This window comes from Lynx canadensis, chromosome A2 (assembly GCF_007474595.2).
Source record: "Lynx canadensis isolate LIC74 chromosome A2, mLynCan4.pri.v2, whole genome shotgun sequence".
NCBI lineage: Eukaryota > Metazoa > Chordata > Mammalia > Carnivora > Felidae > Lynx > Lynx canadensis.
This window is the reverse complement of record NC_044304.2, coordinates 113780005-113800183: the sequence shown is the minus strand read 5'-3', so window position 1 is coordinate 113800183 and position 20179 is coordinate 113780005. Positions and strand designations below refer to the sequence as shown.

At 39.3% G+C, this 20179-nt stretch overlaps 1 protein-coding gene across 4 annotated transcripts in view; it reads right to left on the bottom strand.

The window, feature by feature from the left end:
- DNAH11 (dynein axonemal heavy chain 11) overlaps positions 1-20179 on the bottom strand; it is a 359611-nt gene that overhangs the window by 25266 nt on the left and 314166 nt on the right. For all 4 annotated transcript variants that reach the window (XM_030308072.1, XM_032592424.1, XM_032592423.1 and 1 more), the window contains 7 exons: positions 18798-18938; positions 15493-15663; positions 13098-13220; positions 11477-11670; positions 10167-10315; positions 9178-9305; positions 5077-5304 (listed from right to left, as the gene is read on the bottom strand). In XM_030308072.1, coding sequence (XP_030163932.1) covers positions 5077-5304; positions 9178-9305; positions 10167-10315; positions 11477-11670; positions 13098-13220; positions 15493-15663; positions 18798-18938 — 1134 coding nt within the window. The remainder of the gene's footprint in view (positions 1-5076; positions 5305-9177; positions 9306-10166; positions 10316-11476; positions 11671-13097; positions 13221-15492; positions 15664-18797; positions 18939-20179) is intronic.

The window sequence follows — 20179 nt, the reverse complement described above, 5'->3', positions numbered from 1 at the left end:
CTCTTGAAACCAGATGTGCCATATGACCAAGTTCTTGCCAACAGAATTTGAGCAGAAGTGATGTGTACAATTTTCATGCCATTTACTTAAAAGGAAATCGCTCGCCCTGGTTGTCACTCTTTTCCTTTTTTGTGGGCTAGAAATGATGACGACTAGCCAACCATGGAAGCCATGAGTGAGTTATGGTAGAGGCACCTACCAGCCCGGGTGTGTGCCTGACCTCATGAAAGAGAGCTGCCAACTATATGGAAGAGAGGTTACCTCATTTGGATCACTGTAATTTTGTACTGTACCTGAACTAATATAATCACCCTGACAAATGGTTTCCTTCCAATGAACTTAAAAGCAGAATTCATTGCTGGGTTGAGAGGATGGCATATGGAACATTGGAAAACACACACCCTGTAGGCTAGATCTGTAACTTGTGTTTTTTTTTTTTTTTTTAATCACAGAGGGAAAATTAAATCCTGGCATGCTGACATGGTTATGGCTCCCACAGCCATGAAATTAAAAGGTGTACAACAGGCATCCACTCTTTGGCTTAAAGGGAGTAGTACTTTATTCTCACATTTGATGGTTCTGTGAGGCCAACAAGGATTACTTCAATTGATGTTGGGCAGCAGAGGAAGATAAGGCCAGAGATTCGTCTTCTTGCTTTGTCCTTTAAAATGGTCAAATTACAGCCAGTCCACATTTGGATCTGACAACTGGGCCATCTACCAAGTATATTTGGCACCTTCAGGGTGGGAGTTCAGAGGTGGTCTCTCAGGCAACTCCTAGTGTAAGTCTAAACCAAGACAAGATTTGTCCTCTTGTTCCAAGACTAGAAGAAGCTTTTTAGTTTCTTTCCGACTATCATCAGAATTCTGGGTTACTACCAGATATGGTTCTAGAACTGGCGAGGCCACCCACAGTGCACACCCCACTAAATCATTAGGACATTCTAAAGCACTGAGCCATTTCTAGGTAATTTATGGGGCTTGAAAATATATGATCATTAAACATAACATTTCCACAATTAAACACGAAATAAAAGACAAACTTGTGAGAGAAAAAATAGAAACCACAAAATTGGAATTAATCTTGAAGAATATAAACATATATTAGTTTTGTTTAGGTATTTTTAAATGTTTATTTTTGAGACAGAGAGAGAGAGAGAGCGAATGTGAATGGGAGTGGGGGAGGGAAGGGGAATACCAAACAGGCTCTGCACTGACAGCACAGAGCCTAAAGTGGGACTCCAACTCACCAACTACAAGATCATGACCTGAGATGAAGTCGGACACTTAACCGACTGAGCCACCCAGGCGCCCCTCAAAATATACTGGTTTTAAATGTAAGAAACTTCTAGATGAAACAGAAGCATCAAACTTTTACTTAGGAATTATGATCTAACAAGCCTAACCCCTCCCTAAATTACATATAGTCCAGAGGAAATGAAGATCCTATAATAATCAAGTACATTAATTCCATCTATATTTCATATAATTGATTTAGTTTTATCCTCAGCACTAAAGAATTACAACTTAATGCTCATTATGCTCTGATAATACAAATGCCATTGGAAGAAAATACGAAGCAAGCTTTTCTAATTAGGAAAAAGTATGACTCCACCTAACACTCTACATTTCAGGTCAATCATATTTTTATAAACCAAATGATGAGCAAATTAATATTAGAAAATATGCAAATAGCACTGTGAATACAGAACAGGCATCCACACACACATAACAGGGTTGTATGCACACAGATGCCAATTTTACATGCAAAGCTACCAATTATTTGTTTCTGCTGTAAATCTTACAGAAAAAGAAATCTATACTCTGACTTTAAAAATGTAGTTATTGGGGCGCCTGGGTGGCTCAGACGGTTAAGTGTCCGACTTCGGCTCAGGTCATGATCTTGTGGTTCACGAGTTCGAGCCCCGCATTGGGCTCTGTGCTGACAGCTCGGAGCCTGGAGCCTGCTTCCGATTCTGTGTCTCCCTCTCTCTGACCCTCCCCCCATTCATGCTCTCTCTCTGTCTCAAAAATAAATAAACGTTAAAAAAATTAAAAAAAAATGTAGTTATTATCTGGTTATGAAAAGAGTCTAAACAGTATTCCCTTAGCACATCTTCAAAAGGCAGGTGCTACTGAGCTGAGATACATAGGGAAGCAGCATCCCACAAGAAATAGTTTTTTACATCTTGGTTACTTAACGATTGCCTTTACAAAGATATTCTGGAATGCTCCGAAAAGGACTACTTTTTTTTAAAGTTTTATTTATTTATTTTGAGAGAGAGAGCATGTGCAGAGGAGGGGCAGAGAGAGGAGAGGGAGAGGGAGAGGATCCCAAGCAGGCTCTGTGCTGTCAGCATGATCATGACCTGGGCTGAAATCAAGAGCTAGACGCTTGACCAATTGAGCCACCCACGCACCCCAATAAAGGACTAATATTAAACTTTGTTCCTTATGAACACACATATCAAAGTTCAGAGGTAAATTCTGATTTGGGGGTAAGATTAAAAATACACATTTAATTTGATTTGAATATTAAAACATGTAAAAACATAAAAACACCCAAACAAAACAGTTCATTTGTCTGGATCCCTTGGGTGCTTTTTCATCTGAGAAAGACACCCAGACAACATGGGTGACTGGGACTTGTTTCCCTAACCTGGATGAGTACCCAAGGTCCATGTCACAGGCTTCAGCTACCTAAGACCATGGCAGCAACACAGAACACCCACGATGATACAAGTAGCCTTGGGAAAGTGGCAAGTCTGTGATACAGATCGCTAGTTACCTGTCCTAAAAGGTCTCACTGCCAACTTTGAGCTGGGCACATGGCTGTCCAAGGTAAATGGACTTCTCCCAGCCTCTCTTGAGCTAGGGAACACAATGTGACTCAATATGACCAGTGAGATGAAAGGAGAAATACTGTGTATTAACTCATAGGAAGCATCCTTAAAAGAAAGCAAACACGTATCCATGGTCATCTTCTTTGTTCCGGCTTTTATCCTACTGTCAGGAACATCGACATGGGGACTGCCACCTGGGACTCTGGCAAGTCCATTCTAGAAACAGTGCACTGTAAAACAACTAGACTGATAACTTTGTGTGACACACTTAACTCTGAATGACCTACCTCCAGAATCCTCATGTGACAGAAATACTTTAACCTTTTTTAAACCACTGTTGTTTTGTACTTCTTTCACAGGTAGCCAACCATAATTCTAACTGATTAAAGGGCACTGGGAACCTATTCACAGATGACCAGGGAGTACAGGTGAATACCCTTGAATTGCATCATGTGAGTTAAACCACATTTTGTTTTCTAACATGACAGGTCAGCCTTCATAAAAGACTATTCTAAAATTTTTAGATTTTCTTTAGAGTTTTTGTTGGTTTGGTTTTGGCTATAGCAGGTTTGATAGGAAGTTCATTAAATGAATAACTTTGATTATCTTTGTTTTTGCCACTTATGATCAAATTTAGTCTTAATATTTCGGAGGGTCCTTTACTACTAGATAAATATTTCCTCTTGAAGTATGTAAGAGTCTTTCCAGTAAATGTAAACTTCAGCTAATCTAAGTGGCCTTCCAAGTAATAGTCAAAAGAACCAATACTTTAATGAATAAATGAGAACAGGAGAAAGGATTCTCCTATGATTATATGCAACAAATTTTTAAATGTGTATGTCCCTGGGAAGAGTATCCCTAGTTTTATTAGATTGTCAGAGAGGTCCTTACTAAAACAAAAAACAAAAAAAACAAAAAAACAAAAAAAGGTGGGCTGAAGCTTATTTGTTCATAAAATGCTCACTTTTCACAAATACAGACAACTGTTCTAGGGGGCTGGATAAATCCTATATAAATATATCCAAAAAATCCTCTTTTGTACTAGCTTTGTGAAAGAGCTTGAGAATGTCCTAAGTGTTCAGAAACTATAAATTGACAGATAAAAAAAATACATGCCTGCCAGAATTCACCAAAAAATATACTGAATATATATAATAGATTCAACAAGATTTTTTAAGTACCTTCTGTTTACACAGTCTACTGTGTTTACATAGGCTATACATTAATTATTTAATTAGGTAATTAACTGTATTCTTCAACAGTATAATCTAAGGTGGCCCAGAAGATACTGATGAAAAAGTGAAGCATACTTCATACAGAATCATAATATTTCTAACAGGAAGCTTAATATTTACCACCAAATCTTATGTATTTTCTCTTTGGAATTCATTCTACTTCTCCGAATAAGAATACTGTTTCCCAAGGGTGGGAAATCAGAGGGAATGGGAACTCAGAGACACAACCACAAAGGAAACTTGCTTAAAAGACTTGAATAGATAGATGTGATAATTTGGACAAGGAGAATAATGATGATCAAAGTATATTTATTAATTTATTTTAGATGGAAATAAAGATATAAGTAAGAAGGCAACATGGATATAATCTGAAAAGATGGTTTAAGTTTACTCACATCAAAACCAGATCTAAAGCATTAAATATTATACTGAAATTCTTCCTAAGTAATTACTGTTGTCACTCTCAAGAACATTAACAGGAGTAATGATGGCTCTTCCTCTTCCTGTGCTAGGAGATACCAGCCTACCATGTTTGTCTTCAATAAGTAGGTTCCTCAGAAAGGGATGTAATTTACTCTCCTTAAACATGTGGCTTGAGCCCCGCGTCAGGCTCTGGGCTGATGGCTCGGAGCCTGGAGCCTGTTTCCAATTCTGTGTCTCCCTCTCTCTCTGCCCCTCCTCCGTTCATGCTCTGTCTCTCTCTGTCCCAAAAATAAATAAACGTTGAGAAAAAAAATTAAAAAAAAAAAAAAAGAAATTATCTTCAAATTATAAAAAAAAAACAAAAAAACAAAAAAACATGTGGCTTGTAGTTTTATGGCAAAACACAGATTTTTTTTGGCCACTGGAATAGGCAGTGACAGGTGATCCTTTCAAGAGATTAAAACACACTCTGAGATTTCACTTCATCTCTCTGCACAAGACACCTGAGTAGATAACGGCCCCATGGTTTTGTGAGAAGACCCTGACCACTGTCAGACCAGGCTTCTGCTTTCTTACCTGATCAAAGTTGTAGAGGGCAGCATGCAAATTGGCCAGCATCCCTGTGGGGGGTTCATTGGTAATTTTAATGGAATTTTCCAGGAGTCCTTGAGGGATGATGTGTTCACTTGGTGTAGGTGCAGATTTGGCACTCATGAAAACTCTGTAATCTCTGTGGCTTTCTTGGCTGAATCGTTCAAGGAGTTTCTCCAGGGTTCCTAGCCACTTGGCTACCAAATGGACATTCTGAAAAACAGTATGGCTCATAACTCCTGTGAAACTAAAGGATATTACTTAAATTATGGGATCACAACATATTCCTATATATAAATGTATATATATTTCCTATATATAAATTTAATGTATTAAATTAAAGGATTTAATTTTTCCTTTATTATCATGTTAGGGAACAAAACCAAACACCAAAATACACCTGTACATGGAACACATTTAGGGCTCCAAATCACCATAGGTTATTTTTGTTAACCCAAATCTCCTTCCAACAACACTTACCCACATCCAACACCCACCAATCACCTTTGAGATGGAGTTCCTGATAATTTTCATTGTTACAGTTTAAACTCAATTATTGAGACCTATCTGGTTAGTTTAGTAAAGTATAAAAACTAAAAGCTAGCAATGTACCTGATCACCCACTTCAATGTTTCTGATGCAAACCTCCTCTATTCAACTCCTACTCATTAGTACATGAACTCAAAGGATGTGAGGGGTGAAAGGCTAGCTGAAAAAGAAATCACTCCTTGTTAAGATGCTCTGCGGATTCCTAGCATGATTTTTCTTAAACCCTAGAGCTGTCAAAAATCATGAAACAGATGTCACCACTATCACTTCCTGATTTTCCGCTTTGTGATTCACAATCCTCCAATACTAAATACCCACAGAGTACATGGTAGTTGATGCTGTGAGAGAAGTATAAAGGTCATACCCTCACACGCTCTCTGGCTCTGGAGAAGTCCTTAAAGAGTGATTGAAACATCACCCCCAGGAATATGTAATTATTTCCAACAAACAAAAACATTTAAGATTACAACAGCTACAAAAAAAATCCCACAAAAAAATAAGAAAGGCAAATAGGTAATGGAATAGTCAAATAGGTATCTTTCTTTGAAAACAGTCCTGTTGTAAAAAGACATATGCCAATTCAGCTGTTCACATTATTAGGCTATTTTCCTTTGGCAAATGTTGAAATCCTAACCATCAGTACCTCAGAATATGTCTGTATTTGTAATAGGTCTTTAAAGAGGTAATTAAGACTAGATGCAACAATTAATCCGATATGGCTTGTGTCCTTATGAGAAGGGGTGATGAGGACACACACAGAGGGAAGACCACATGGAGACACAGGGACGAGACAAGCATCTACACACCGAGGAGAGAGGCCTCAGAAGAAACCAACCCTACTGACCACTTGGTCTCAGACTTCTGGCCTGCAGAACTGTAAGAAATTAAATTTCTGTTGATGAAGCCACCTGCTCTGTGATACTGTGGTCTGGCAACCTTCACAAGCTTATCAGTAAGTCAGGGCTCTGAGACTCCTGGCTTCCACGCTTGCTACTAGATTGCAGCAAGAGTACTTCTCACACCTGACCGTGCCACTCACACAAGTAAGCAGAAACAAAAGAACAATAAAACCTGTTTTGCAAGCTCAAATATGACCTAATTCTCTATCTCATGGACTACAACAATACCTTACTTGAGAAGTTTACTTGAAACAAATGTAAAAATATTCTAGGCAGCGACTCTGGTCAGGGAAGAAAACCATCACCAGGTGAGCCACCTCTCAACACAGGCACACTCTGGAGTCCAGCCTGGGAGTCATTCGTGGGGATCTTGGCTTTGCGATTGGCTGGATTCTTGTGCTTGCTTGTCCCAGGGCACCAATGCCTGTGCAACATTTTTAGCCAATCCATGTATCTTGGAAACCGTCTGCTTTGCCCATGAAAATAGATTTTTAAAATCCATTATGTCAATTTACAAACCATATGGTGTACATCTGAGATATAGATAGCTACCACCCTGATACCTATGTAATAGTTTTCTCTGGAGTATGGGCTTCTGATACAATGCTAGCTAAACATCCCTCGAAGGGCTCTATATCATCACAGTAACTGACTAGTGTAGAGTTTGGTTAAGAGCTTATTAACATGTGCATACAAATCATGTGCCTATGCTGATACAATTTAATGTACATTAAAAACAATATAATGAGTTCTCATCATGCTGGTCGCCTCTTTATTCAAAGTCCTACTTCTCTTTTAAATGGTAAAGAGATACTAGAAACCTCCAGAAATTAGAATGGCCAAAGCCTGGGGCAATCCCTCCTCTCCAATTATTCTATGTCCAGAGAGGAACAGCTAAAAAGTTACATTCTTCATTACTGGTTTACCACTAAGAACAAAAACCAAACATCTAGGACAGATAACCAAAAGCAGATCCTTCATGAGACGAGGTCTTCTGAGATTTTTTTTTTTTTTAATGGTAAAACTTACAACTTGAATTTTGGGGGCAAATGGCAACTTGGCATAGAGAGAAAAATAACAGAAACATTTTACTTTGAATACTACGTTCTCCTGAGGATGACCATACCCCTCCTAGTTTCTTCCTAGTCTGAGATGCTGGACACATGAGAATTCTCAAAGAACTTACTTTGGCAGGAAGATCTCAGCATCTACCCAACTGTCAGAGCAACAACTTCCATCTCTGAAAAAATAAACCCTCCACCGTTACCTGGCTGACTTTGTGAGCCTCAGAGGGTAACCCCTACCCCAAGTCACCTTACTGAAGTATCACCTAAGCAGTGGGTGTTACTCTCCCGGAGGGTTATGTTCTGCTTGGACCCTGGGCAGCTTCTTCGTGCATCCAATTTTATTTCAGTAGAAACTTAAAATGCCATCAACCCTGGATCCTGGAGGCACTGAGGGAGGCCAGTGTCCTATCTCTGTGCCAGGGTGGCCACACAAGCTAGCAGAGAAAAAAATGGTGCTTGCCACCAAACAGACCTGAACTTGAATACCAGCCCTGCCGCTTTGCAGCTGCGTGGCCTTGAGGCTCTCCAGACCACTCCGAAGCTCACGCTTTTGTTCTTCATAATGGGAGGACAGCACTGATCCTGGCAGCTTTGCTATAATGATTAGAGATCATGTATCCTTGCAAAGGATCTGGTATGAATGAGAAACTTTAGGTTCACTGGGCTGCCAATTAAATGGCTACTTCCAGACCGGATGAGGCAGCCGGCATGCCTTGCTGGAGAAGGAGTCAGGATGGCTCCCACGTGCCCCCTAAAGCTTGCCTGAGCTCCACTCGTTCCTGGGTTCTTGCTAGAATCCCCAGCCAAGGGAATCACCTGGGAGGACAGTGGGTTAGAGTCAAAGACCCATGTAATGCTAGCACTAGAAGGGATAAAGGGGTTATCTACTCTAACCCCCTTAACTTACAAACAAAGGAAATGTAACACAGTTTAGGAACAGAGTCAGAGTTGTATGAGGTAATAAATGCAAAAATGCTCTGTCAGCTTCGCTTTTTTTTTTTAATGTTTATTTTTGAGAGAGAGCACGTGGGGGAGGGGCAGAGAGAGAGAGGGAGAAAGAGAATCTGAAGCAGGCTCCATGAGGTTACCACAGAGCCTGACGTGGGGCTTGAACCCACAAACCGTGAGATCATGACCTGAGCTGAAATCAAGAGTTGGACACTTAACCGACTGAACCACTCAGACGTCCCCAAAATGCTCTGTTAACTTTAAAAGCAACTCGCAAATGTGAGGTTTTAGGACATGGGCCTTGGCAATCTATACAAGCCTGTTCATCCTGAAGCACTACTGGAGTATTCCAGATATCTGTAAGTCAAGAGGATAAGAGGATTCCCTGTAATATTTTTAATTTTAAAGCACAATGGCTAGGAAATCCCTCAAAATATGATAGGTATCCTTGTAAGCAGAGTCTCTTATCACCTGTGGAGGTGTCATGGACACTGAGAGAACTCCAAGACTCGGCAAATCACCAGATGGCATGAGGAAGGCTCATTCCTGTGGGTCAGGACAACTCTGTGCTGTCCCTCCCCCGTGTTCAGTCCCAGCATTGTCCGAGAAGAGGGAATACTCACTTGGAGTAGGACCCAGTGTCCTCCTTTGGAAGCTTTCTCCAGTGCCTTTTCTGCCACCGTCTCCTGGCCTTGTCCTAAAGACACGTTGTGGAATTTTCCCGAGTCTATCGTAAACCCCAGTCTTTTGCCTGTGAGAGGGCACAACACGGTGAGGGGAAGAGTGAATCAAGGACAGATGAGAAGGGTGTGGAATTTTGAGGCCCAGGGTCTGTCTGTGGTGACTGCTGCCACCTTCTAGGTCACTCTCCTAAAGAAGCCAAACTAAACTTTGGTCGTTTCAACAAGCAGCATTTTGAGCTCTCAACAGCTGCCTCCTTATGAGCATTAGCTAAGCCTGTGGAAATAAGTTCCTCTGGTTTTATGGTAATGAAGCTTTTGACATTTTGATAGATGGCAAGTATTGTTACTGAGCTTTATTAACTCTTGCAGGAGTAGAAAAGCATTTCCTTCATAAAAAGGAGCAACATGTGGTAGATATCACATCATTTTTTGAACAAATTGGCTCATTGGGTAAATGCAGGAGCCTCTCACCTTGTGGCCATGCTTGAATCGAGCACAGTCAGGTCACAGCTCTATTAACCTGGTACTCTCGGCGCGGGCTGTGGGGAATAGTAATCCAGAGCACAAAGCGACAGTGCCTTGCACAATCGAATAGGCTTGCTCTAATGACCACTATTTAGTCACAGGGGGCACAAGATTACACGAGCATGGAGAAAATTGCCCTCTGGCCCTTATATAGTCAAAAGGTGGAAAACAGTACAAAGGAAACTTGCATTATGCCAACCAGAGGAATGTTCCGTTTGAGCATTTCTTCAGACTACAGTGTTATTAGCCTTACATTTTCCATGTACTCAATCTCCAACAAATGAAAAAGGAAAGAAAGAGAGAGAGAGTGAGAGGAAGAAACTAAGGTAACTGTGAACGGAGAGAAGGTCAGGCGGGCTGTGGGCAAGGGGGAGGGTGGGAAGGCAAGCCTCCTGGCCCCTCACCAAGGATCTCTAGGTCTTTAAGGGCGTCCACTCCTGGAGACAGAATGAAGAAAACTGGAGTGGCTGGGCTGCTTTCTTCAAATGCTTTAACTAAGTCCAATCTGGTCCTCCCCACATATTTTGTACCCAGTTTTTCCTCCACGAAATTCCTATAAAAAAGAATAATGCAAAAGACACGATCAATGCTCATGACCTTGAAAAGGGCTACAACTTGGATCAGCTTAAATCATAGGCACAGGAATGACGCTAACCATGTTCATTACATGGGATGTTTTTACACAACGATATAAAACCAGCTAGATTTCTAATGCATTAGTGTCAGTGAAATCCCTCCCTGCTTTAGAAGCTCTGAAAATCAGAAGCCTACGTTCCATTTTGGGGGCTACAGAGACCCCCCTCTGAGTACCACCAGCTGCCTGCCTGTGGCTTTGTATCCCCCAAATCTCCTGCCAGATCCCCCATTACTTATTAACAGTTCATTAGATTTGCCACAGTGCAATTTTCCGGCCTGCTGGGCTTCTCATGAATATACAAATGCTTTTTGGGGTGTTTCTAACACAGGGAAGCTCAATTAAGCAGGGATTATTTTCCAGCAGCATCAGATTTAGCAGAAAGTAAGTACTACTACTAAGCAGAATTAACTTGTAAAGTAGGGTATGCAGAGGCTTCTGCAAAGGGGAAATTAGCTGAACAAAGTGGAGGAGAAAAACCTGAGGTGCGGGAATGCCGTTGTGAGGAAGGAAGGTGAGAACTCTGGTAAATTCAGAGGCGAACGTGACTTGCGCGAATTAAGCAGCATATTACCAGTTAGAAGTCGAGAGGGCAAAGAGAGAGGACACACGGACGAATATGTAGACAGGGTTCCTGCTTTAAATTGCACCGGTAGTAAAGTTATAAGACTATTAGCGTCTCCATGAAAGAAATCCTTTTTGTTTGATGGGCAAAATCTTCAGAGCCCAAACGCCACCACTAAATAAAGACAGTGGAAGTCGCACTGGAATAATGCATGCCCCTGGCCTCTGAACTCTGATGACACCCATCTCTCTTGCTAGAATATTTCCAGTGGTTCCCTGTCTCCCCTCCTAATGTCACAAGTCAGGTTTTCAGGCAAGATGGGCTCAGTCTGACTAGAGACTAGCCTAGTTTAGTGTTCAGTGAGTTTCAACAATAGTAGTGATTACAATATCACATTTTCAGCAGAATCATTTCTCATCAATATGGACCATAAATGCCTCCACCAGATACTCCAGCCCCTAAGACCAGGTGTCCTCGAAGTTAACTTGAATTTCCAAAAATGCTAACTGCCCCACCTGAGAGCATATGTCATTCTGTCAGGGCGCACCGCTCTCAAAATAATCAGCTTCTGTATCAAACTTTTCTTCTTCCATTCTTGCGGTAGCTTCTCTTTTTCTGGACACTCGGATTCCGCCCACTTCCTCCACTGTTTGGCAGATCCTTCCACATCTCGGTCTATGCCTCGAAATTCTTCCATCAGGGCTACTGCCTGTCATACAACAGGGGAACAGATGGGAATGGTGTAAATAGCTTACAGTTTGAGATAAAGACTAGCGGATGTGTTGGATCCTGTGTGAACAAGCTGTGCTGGATAGTCATCATTTCCTCACCAGATTCACTCTGCACCCTTTTCTGCTCTGCTAAGAGGGTGACCACTAAGGATTATTTGAACTAAATTCTCTGGTTCTCCGGTCTGGTTGGGTTTGGCCAAGAGGAGGCACTAGCAAGAGACTAGAGGGCTGGACAGAGAGAAGCAGGGGTATTTCTTCCTCAGCTCTTTCCCTGTGGTGACATAGTTTGGCAGTGGCTGTGTTCCTCTACCGAATGCCACAGCTCCTAGGGGTTGGCTCTCTCCCATAACTTCATTTCACAACAGTTTCAGTAACAGCTCCTTTTCTTCCTTTTTCCATCCCCATTCCTGGTTTGATTCCCTTCGTCTTCTTCCCATACCATGATAATATATTCTTTGTAAAACTTTTTTCTTCCATCATCCCTTTGAATGAGGCCCTAACTGATCAACAATTGGACTTGAATTCGTAATTCTAAATAATTTAAAAACTCCATTAAAAATTAACATAACTATACTATAAAAATAAGGGATGATGGTTATTTCCAATGGACAGAAATGTTTCCTTCTCAGAAAAAGGGTGTGGCAAAGGTTAGCAAATGATGAGCATCTTTAAGGAATCCCTGAGTCTAGGAGAATATTTTGTTTTAAACAAAATAAACTCTTAAACAACAGGATCTTCTGAGAGAAAAATAAGGTAAGGATTGATTGATGACTGAGGGTGATGAATAACCATTGCTTTTTTCTCGACAACACTCTGTTCAGCTCAAACAGTTTACAGTGAGAATAAATCACTGTGTTGTTGTGTAATTGACAAAACTATGTGGAAAAAGTGGACAAATATAAAGAAGAGAAGAGCGCCTGGGTGGCACAGTTGGTTGAGCATCTGACTTTGGCTCAGGTCATGATCTGTAAGTTCTAGGCCTGCATCGGGCTCCCTGGTGTGTGAAGCCTGCTTCAGATCCTCTGTCCTCCTATCTCCCTGCCCCTCCCTCACTGTCTCCCTCAAAAATAAACAAACTTAAAAAAAAAAAAAAAGAAAGAAAGAAACTGGTTTTAGGTAAATTGACAAAATTGTTCCCTTCTGTTCCTTGACTTTTACCGAAGTTCCTGCAGACTATACATATTTATTAGTTTTCCCACTCACAAATAGGGCCAAAGTTCCTTCACTTCCAAGTAAGAAATCAATCACTTTATAATTTAGTAATACAAAGATGGATTAAAGATCACATTACATATCTCTACAAATGAAATAGTATATATCACTTGTACTTCTTCTAAAACATTTCTACATTTATGAGAACTGAGACATAAGATTTAGAAAGTGACAAAACGTCTTCCTAACATACCTTTAGAGCACTCCAAGACTGAGTGGTTAGGAAGTCAAGAGGACTCGAGTAAGTGTGTTCAACTTTGAATCGAAGCAGGAAATCCAATTCAAAAGGGTCTATCTCTCTCTTTCTCAACAAAATCTTTAGGGTACACAAAATTGAAAAAGGTCACTTAGTTTATATCAAAATCACAGCACAGGAGGTAGTCACCATTTAACAGATAGGACTGAATACACAGAACCAAGTCTGCTGAGATTTCCATAGGTCTGTAGCTGTTCTAAAGCTGAATTAAGAAGTCTTAGATTAAGTCCATGATCTCAAAACCCTGACTGAAAATCTAATAGCAAATAATTATGAAGACTGGTGTATTCCAATTTTAACACATGTGTATTAGCAAAATATATGAAATATTTGTTCCTATTTATGCTTTTGCTGTGAACTCAAACTTGTCTTAGAATTTGTTATACAGGGGCACCTGGGTGGCTCATTCAGTTAAGGGTCCGACTCTTCATTTCGCCTCAGGTCATGATCTTAGAGTTTCATGAGTTCGAGCCCCACGTTGGGGTCTGTGCTGACAGCGTGGAGCCTGCTAGGGATTTTCTCTCTCTCTCTCTCTCTCTCTCTCTCTGCCCCTCCCCTGCTCACGTGCTGTCTCTGTCTCAATATAAATAAATAAACTTCAAAAGATTTTTTTTGAAGAGACTTCTTTAAAACAAACAACAAAAAAAGGTCTGGTTAAACAAATTGAAAAAGCCTGAGGTGATGATGGACCAAATTACTAAATAGAAGGTAGAACTAATATTATTAGTCTTGATATAGAAATAACATCTAATAAACTTAATAAGTTTGACATATGAGATGACATATTTTTCTTATATGTGAGATTGAGAAAAATTGGAAATTACTGTTTTATAGATACAACTAAACAAGCACAGTATAAACAGAAATAAACTTTAGACACCTACATTAGGAACTTGATAAGAAGTCCATAGAAAGAACATTTCTGAGGGGGACAGGAGGCTGAAATATTCCCAAATTTCAACCTAAATATTTTAACACCATATAAAGTTAAACTGGTAAAAGTTTGAGTTTTATGCTATTTTAAAACTCTAGATATTTTCAAAATGCATTATGGGTGGTAACACATTAAAAGACTATTTGATTAATTGATTTGTTCTTAATTCAATTTATTTTAATAAATAATTGCCATATATATGAAGCTTTGATTTACAGAAACTGTCAGGATTTGAGATAAGCTGTAATTTATCTATGGCTTCCAAGGAGAAAGTTTTAAATAGATGTGCGTATGTGTGTATGCATGTCTCATGTATTCTCATTCTTGGCCTTTTATTGCTAACGAGTAATATGTATACAAACAACAATTTAATTTTGTAATATCTCGCTCCTGTTTATCACATACATTATGGAACACCTACACCTATATATTCATTTATAACCCAAGGGAATCGACAATGACCAAAAATACTGAAAGTAACAGTTTATCATTATTAACAGCAGGTATTTACAAAATGCCTTCTTTGGACAAAGCACTTTGGAGGACACAATGCAGACCAGGCGATGACCTTTCATCAAGAACTGGGTTGACAGAAAAAGGTATAGAGCAAACAAACTAATAATAGGACAACATGCTTATTTCATCTAGGCATGTAGTCCTCGATGTTTTCTTCTTATTGTGGGCAACTTTATTTAAAAAAGTCTTTTGCTGGAGTCCGTATTGAAAAATAGATAAATAAAAGGATAGCAGGTCTCACTGAAGGTGGCAGTGTGAAACCTGCAGCTCATTTACCCATTCACTGGTCTATAAAGGGACGGAGAAAATCCTAGGACCATCCAAATGTGGACTCATAATTCTTATCTTAAAGAATCTCCAGGCATCTGGGTGGCTCAGTCAGTTAAGCATCCAACTCTTGATTACGGCGCAGGTCGTGTTCTCACAGTCGTGAGATTAAGTCCCGATTTGGGCTGTGCACTGGGTATGGAGTCTGCTTAAGATTCCCTCTCCCTCTCCCTCTGCCCCTCCCCGATGTGTGCTATCTATCTAAAAACAAACAAACAAACAAACAAACAAACAAAAACAAACCAGAAAGAATCTCCCTGGTAACATCCAGGAGGCTCTGCACAAGACCTAAGAAGTGAGGAGAAGTTGTTCTGTTTTTCAGGGTGATCGCTGATGTGGTGGCTTACAGCACATACCTACCCAAACCAACACCCTGGGACCGACTGAAAGGTTGTCACAAGTCCAAGCTCACCCTGGGAAACTCAAACTCACCTCATGCCACCAAGGGCTTCCAAAAAAGGTGTCATGCCTCCCTTCAATGCAAGTAAAGCACATAATAAACAGAGGTGTAGGACTTCAGTTCTGAGGATGCTTTCAAATGACTGATTTCCTTACCTGAAAAGCCATCTGGGACAGGAAGGTGAGCTTGTCCTTCTCAAATAGTGCCTGGCTGGTGTAGAGGAAGATGGCATAGGTGATGCTCTCCATCAGGACTGAGACGCGGCCCTGCACGTCCTCCACCTTGTCAGCCTGCTCAATTGCTCTGTGGAACAGCATGTTGAAAGCCTGGGGAATTTAAAGTGACTGGTAAAGGATGGAAACTAGTGCCTGATGTCTAGCTAGCCTCCCACACGCAGCCAAAATGGGGGATCGCTTTCTGTTTAACTTTATACGAAAGTGCCAAACTGTTTTCCAAAATGGTTTTTACCACTTTGCATCCTCATTGGCAATGCGAAAGAGTCACAGTACTGTACCTGTGCTAACACTTGTTACTGTCGGTCTTGTAAAATCGCAGCCATTCTATTTGGTACCTAGCAATACTTCTTTCTGCTTTTACGCTGCATTTTTCTGATGAATACTGAGCACTTAAAAATGGGCTTATGGGCAATACTCATGACTCAGTACGGGACATGTCTGTTCAAATCTTTCATTGTTTAGTTGAGTTGTCCAACTTCTTTATATATTCTGAGATTAGTTGTTTGTTAGATATAAGCATTGGAAAGAGGTTTTAATAGTAACTCACCTTTTTATCTTCTTAATGTCTTTTGAAGACCATAAATTTTTAATTTGATAAGGTTCAATTTATTAGTTTTTTCCTTTCTATTGTATCCTAATAAATCTTTGCCTAACCCAAAGCCCAAAGATTTTCTCCCATTTTTTTCCCTAGAAATCTCATAGCTTTGCTTATTCATTTTGAGCTAATTTTGTAATAAATGTGATGTAACGTTTAAGGTTCATTTTATTCTTTGTGGGTATCGAGTTTTCTCAGCACCATTTGTTATCAAAGCTATCCCTTCTTCATTAAATTGTCTCGGGTATTTTTCTTTAGGCCAATTAATATCAGTTTATAACAAGCCCTGAAATCATGTATTGTAAATTTGTTGTTCTTTTTCAAAATTATTTAGTTACTTTAAATCCTTTTAATTTCTTTTTCAAAATTATTTAGTTCCTTTAAATCCTTTTAATTTTAGAATCAGCTTGCCAATTTCTATTTTTAAAAAGCCTCCAGGGATTTGGCTGAGATGGAATTGAATCTACAGATCAATTTGGAAAGACCAAAGATCATCTTAATAACACTGAGTGTTCTAATCCACAAACATGGTATCTCTCTCCATGGTATGTTTCAACAATGTTTTTGCAGCACTTAGCACACAGATCTTGTATTTGTTTTGTTAAAATTATCCCTAAGAGTTTCGTGAATTTGGAAGCTGTTGTAAATAGTACTGAGGTATTAATTTTATTTTCCAATTGTTTGTTCTTCATATATAAAAACAATGGATTTTGAGTGTTGCCTTTATATCCTGCCATCTTGCTAAAAACTCACTTCTTAGTCCTAGTAGCTTTTTTTGGTAGATTTCTGAAGATTTTCTATACACATGATTAAGTCATTTGTGAAAAAAAGACACTCCTTCTTTTAAAATGTCTGTGCCTTTTATTATATTATTGCACTGGGGATAACCTGCAGGGCAGTAATGAATAGAAGTGTTGAGAAAAGACATTCTTATTCCTGATCTTAGGGGAAAGCATTTAGTTTTTCAACATCAAGTATATTACTAGCTGTAGATTTTTGTAGATGCCCTTTTTCACATTGAGACGTTAACCAGATATTGAAGTTTGTCAGATTCTTTGCATCCACTGAAGGGATCATATGGCTTTTCTCTGTTGTTCTATTAATATGAAGACTTGTGTTATTTTTTAAATGTTTAACCAGCTTGTATTCCTGGCATAAATTCCACTTGGGCATAATATATTATTCTTTTTATTTGTGGCTGGGCTCACTTTACCAATTCATCCATCCTCCCTCTCTTCCTTTTTTAGTGAGTGAGGGGCAGGGGGACAAGCATGAGCGGGGGTGAAGGGCAGAGAGAGAGAATCTTAAGCAGGTTCCATGCTCAGTGTAGAGCCAGACACAGGGCTCGATCCCATGACCCTGAGATCATAACCTAAACCTAAACCAAAACCTGCTAGTTACTCTTGACTCTTTTTCTCTTCTTTATTTTCCATATCCAGTCCATTTCTAAGGATTGATTATTTTAGCTTCAAACCATATGACAAGTCTATTAACTTTTGAGTCTTGTCATTCTATCAGACGTCTGCTTCAAACCTTTCAATGGCTTCTTTTTTCAGACAAACTATAATCCAAAATCCCCCATTTGGCCAACGAGGCCTCCTATGATCTAGACTTCCCCACCTCTCTAGAGTCCTGTCTTGTCATCTTCTCCCTTACTCATTAATTACCCTCCAGCCACATACATTCATTCACCACCTGGAATCCCAAACTCGTTCATGTCCCACACATCCTTGTTTTCGGCAAACATTTCATACATGGCTAAACTCTATAGGAATCAACTCTAATGTCACTTCTTCTGAGAGGCCTTCCCTGAACCAAGAGTAAAACAGCACTTCCATCTTTACTATTCTCTCTCATTGTATTTATCACTTTTACACACACACACACACACACACACACACACACACACACACCCCATATATTTGTTTTTTTCAAAACTGTACACTGAGTAACCAGCACAACATCTGGCCTGATTGATCTCAATAGCTATTTGTTTAGAAACTGAGCGACAGCATGAATGAATACTGCCCAGAAGTACAATGATGCAAAGTAAAGAGCATGGCCTTTGGGATCATAGTCATGAGTTCAAATCCTGCCTCTTATAATTATGATGTGAATTACAGAGCAATTTATTTCAAAATGTTAGTTTTTTAAAAAAAATAGGGATAAAATACTTTATTGAGATGTTTTAAGCCTAAGAATGAACCAAGGTATAAAAATGTCTTGCATGTAACAGAGGGACTTAATGAATAGTTGCTCTCACTCTTTCTCCCACTATACCAAAATAATATGGGTAATCTTTTTATAAGACACTTATGGCTTTACAAAAAAAGTATAGGAGTCTCAAGGAGAATTCCCTTATATATAATAAACTCAAGACTCTGTTTAAGAACAAAACCAAATGTATTATGATGCCACATAATTATCTCAGAGCCTTATTAAAAATTATAAATAAAAGCTCCAGAGAAAATGAGAATTTCTTTTTCTTTTTCTTTTCTTTTTTTTTTGCTGGCTAGATCCTCAGGACTCCTTACTGGATATATACCAATTGCTTAAAAGTAAATTCCAAACTTCCAGAAACAAGTTGAACTCATGAAACTGAAATTTTTTCTTAGCCTATTCAGCATACCTTCAAAGAGAATTGGTAGATGGGGTTAATTTTTCTGAGGTCATTAATAACAAAATAAAGAAGAGACGCTCTCGCTGCCACTGGTCTGTAACATTCTCGGGCCTCGTTGATTTTTTTTTCATTTTCTTTAGCTTCAATCACCTACGGTGAGATCAAACAACATAGGCCACTTACTCTTCATATTCTTTATACTTACCCAAGTGATGGAAGGGACATATCTGAAATGAAAAATTGTTCGTATTAAAACAGAAAACATGTATGAAATTTATGTGCTTGAGTTTTTCTAAAATTATTAGATTCATATTTTAAAATAATTTTTTTTCATAAACTGAGTTTTCAGTGAGAATAGACCTGACTCTAGCTGTTTTATGGTTACAAATTAAGCAAATCTGACTAGGGGCTGTGGTTTCACAGAATTTGTTCTGAGTAATGTCACCTTCCTGCCTCCCCTCTCTTTTTCAGGTTTAATAACCCAGCTATATCACCTCCGTGGGATAGCTCTTACAAGTCTGCTGGGTCAGTTCAATGCTGATAACTTTATTAGTCAACAAGGTATACGAAAGCAGCCAAGGTCAATAATATATCCAATAGCCATGTTTACTGAAAAAGCTTTTATGTGAAGACTCTCATGACTCTCTGACTTTGCACCGGATGATCCATATGCTCATATATTTCCATTTAGTTTATCTTTATCTATTAGCCTCTGGGTACATTCAGAAAGATAATTAAAAGAACGATACCTCCACCACCACAACCAACATACTCATTTTTATTCAAGGCTCAAATAACTTAAACAAAAAAAATTTTTTTTTTTAAATCTAGGACTACTGCTGGTCCCATACCTTTTTCTTTTTTTTTTAATGTTTATCTTTATTTTTGAGAGAGACAGCATGAGTGGAGATGAGCGGGGGGGGGGTGCGCAAAGAGAGAGTGGGACAGAGGATCTGAAGCGGGCTCTTTACTGACAGCAGCGACCCAATGTGGGGCTCGAACTCATGAAGCATGAGATCATGACCTGAGCTGAGGTTGGATGCTCAATGGACTGAGCCACCCAGGCACCCCTGCTTCTATAGCTTTTTAAGATAGCTTTTTTTCCCCCAACCTTTCTTACAGACTTGATTCTTCATAATTGTGTATAAAAGGAAATAAAACATAGAGCAGAAAGGGGAATCCCTACATAGTAATATATTAAGAAGAAAGGAAGAGGCATTTTAAGAGACAATTAGAAGCTAACTTCAAAGCTAAGACCTAATTTACTTAATTGCTCTAATCTTTACCATCTTAGGAGCCACCAAGAATTCACTTACTTAAAAGGACAGAGTAATGTGGGATTCCATTTCTTTGTTTAAATTAAGATAAACATATAGGATGTGTGGTGACAC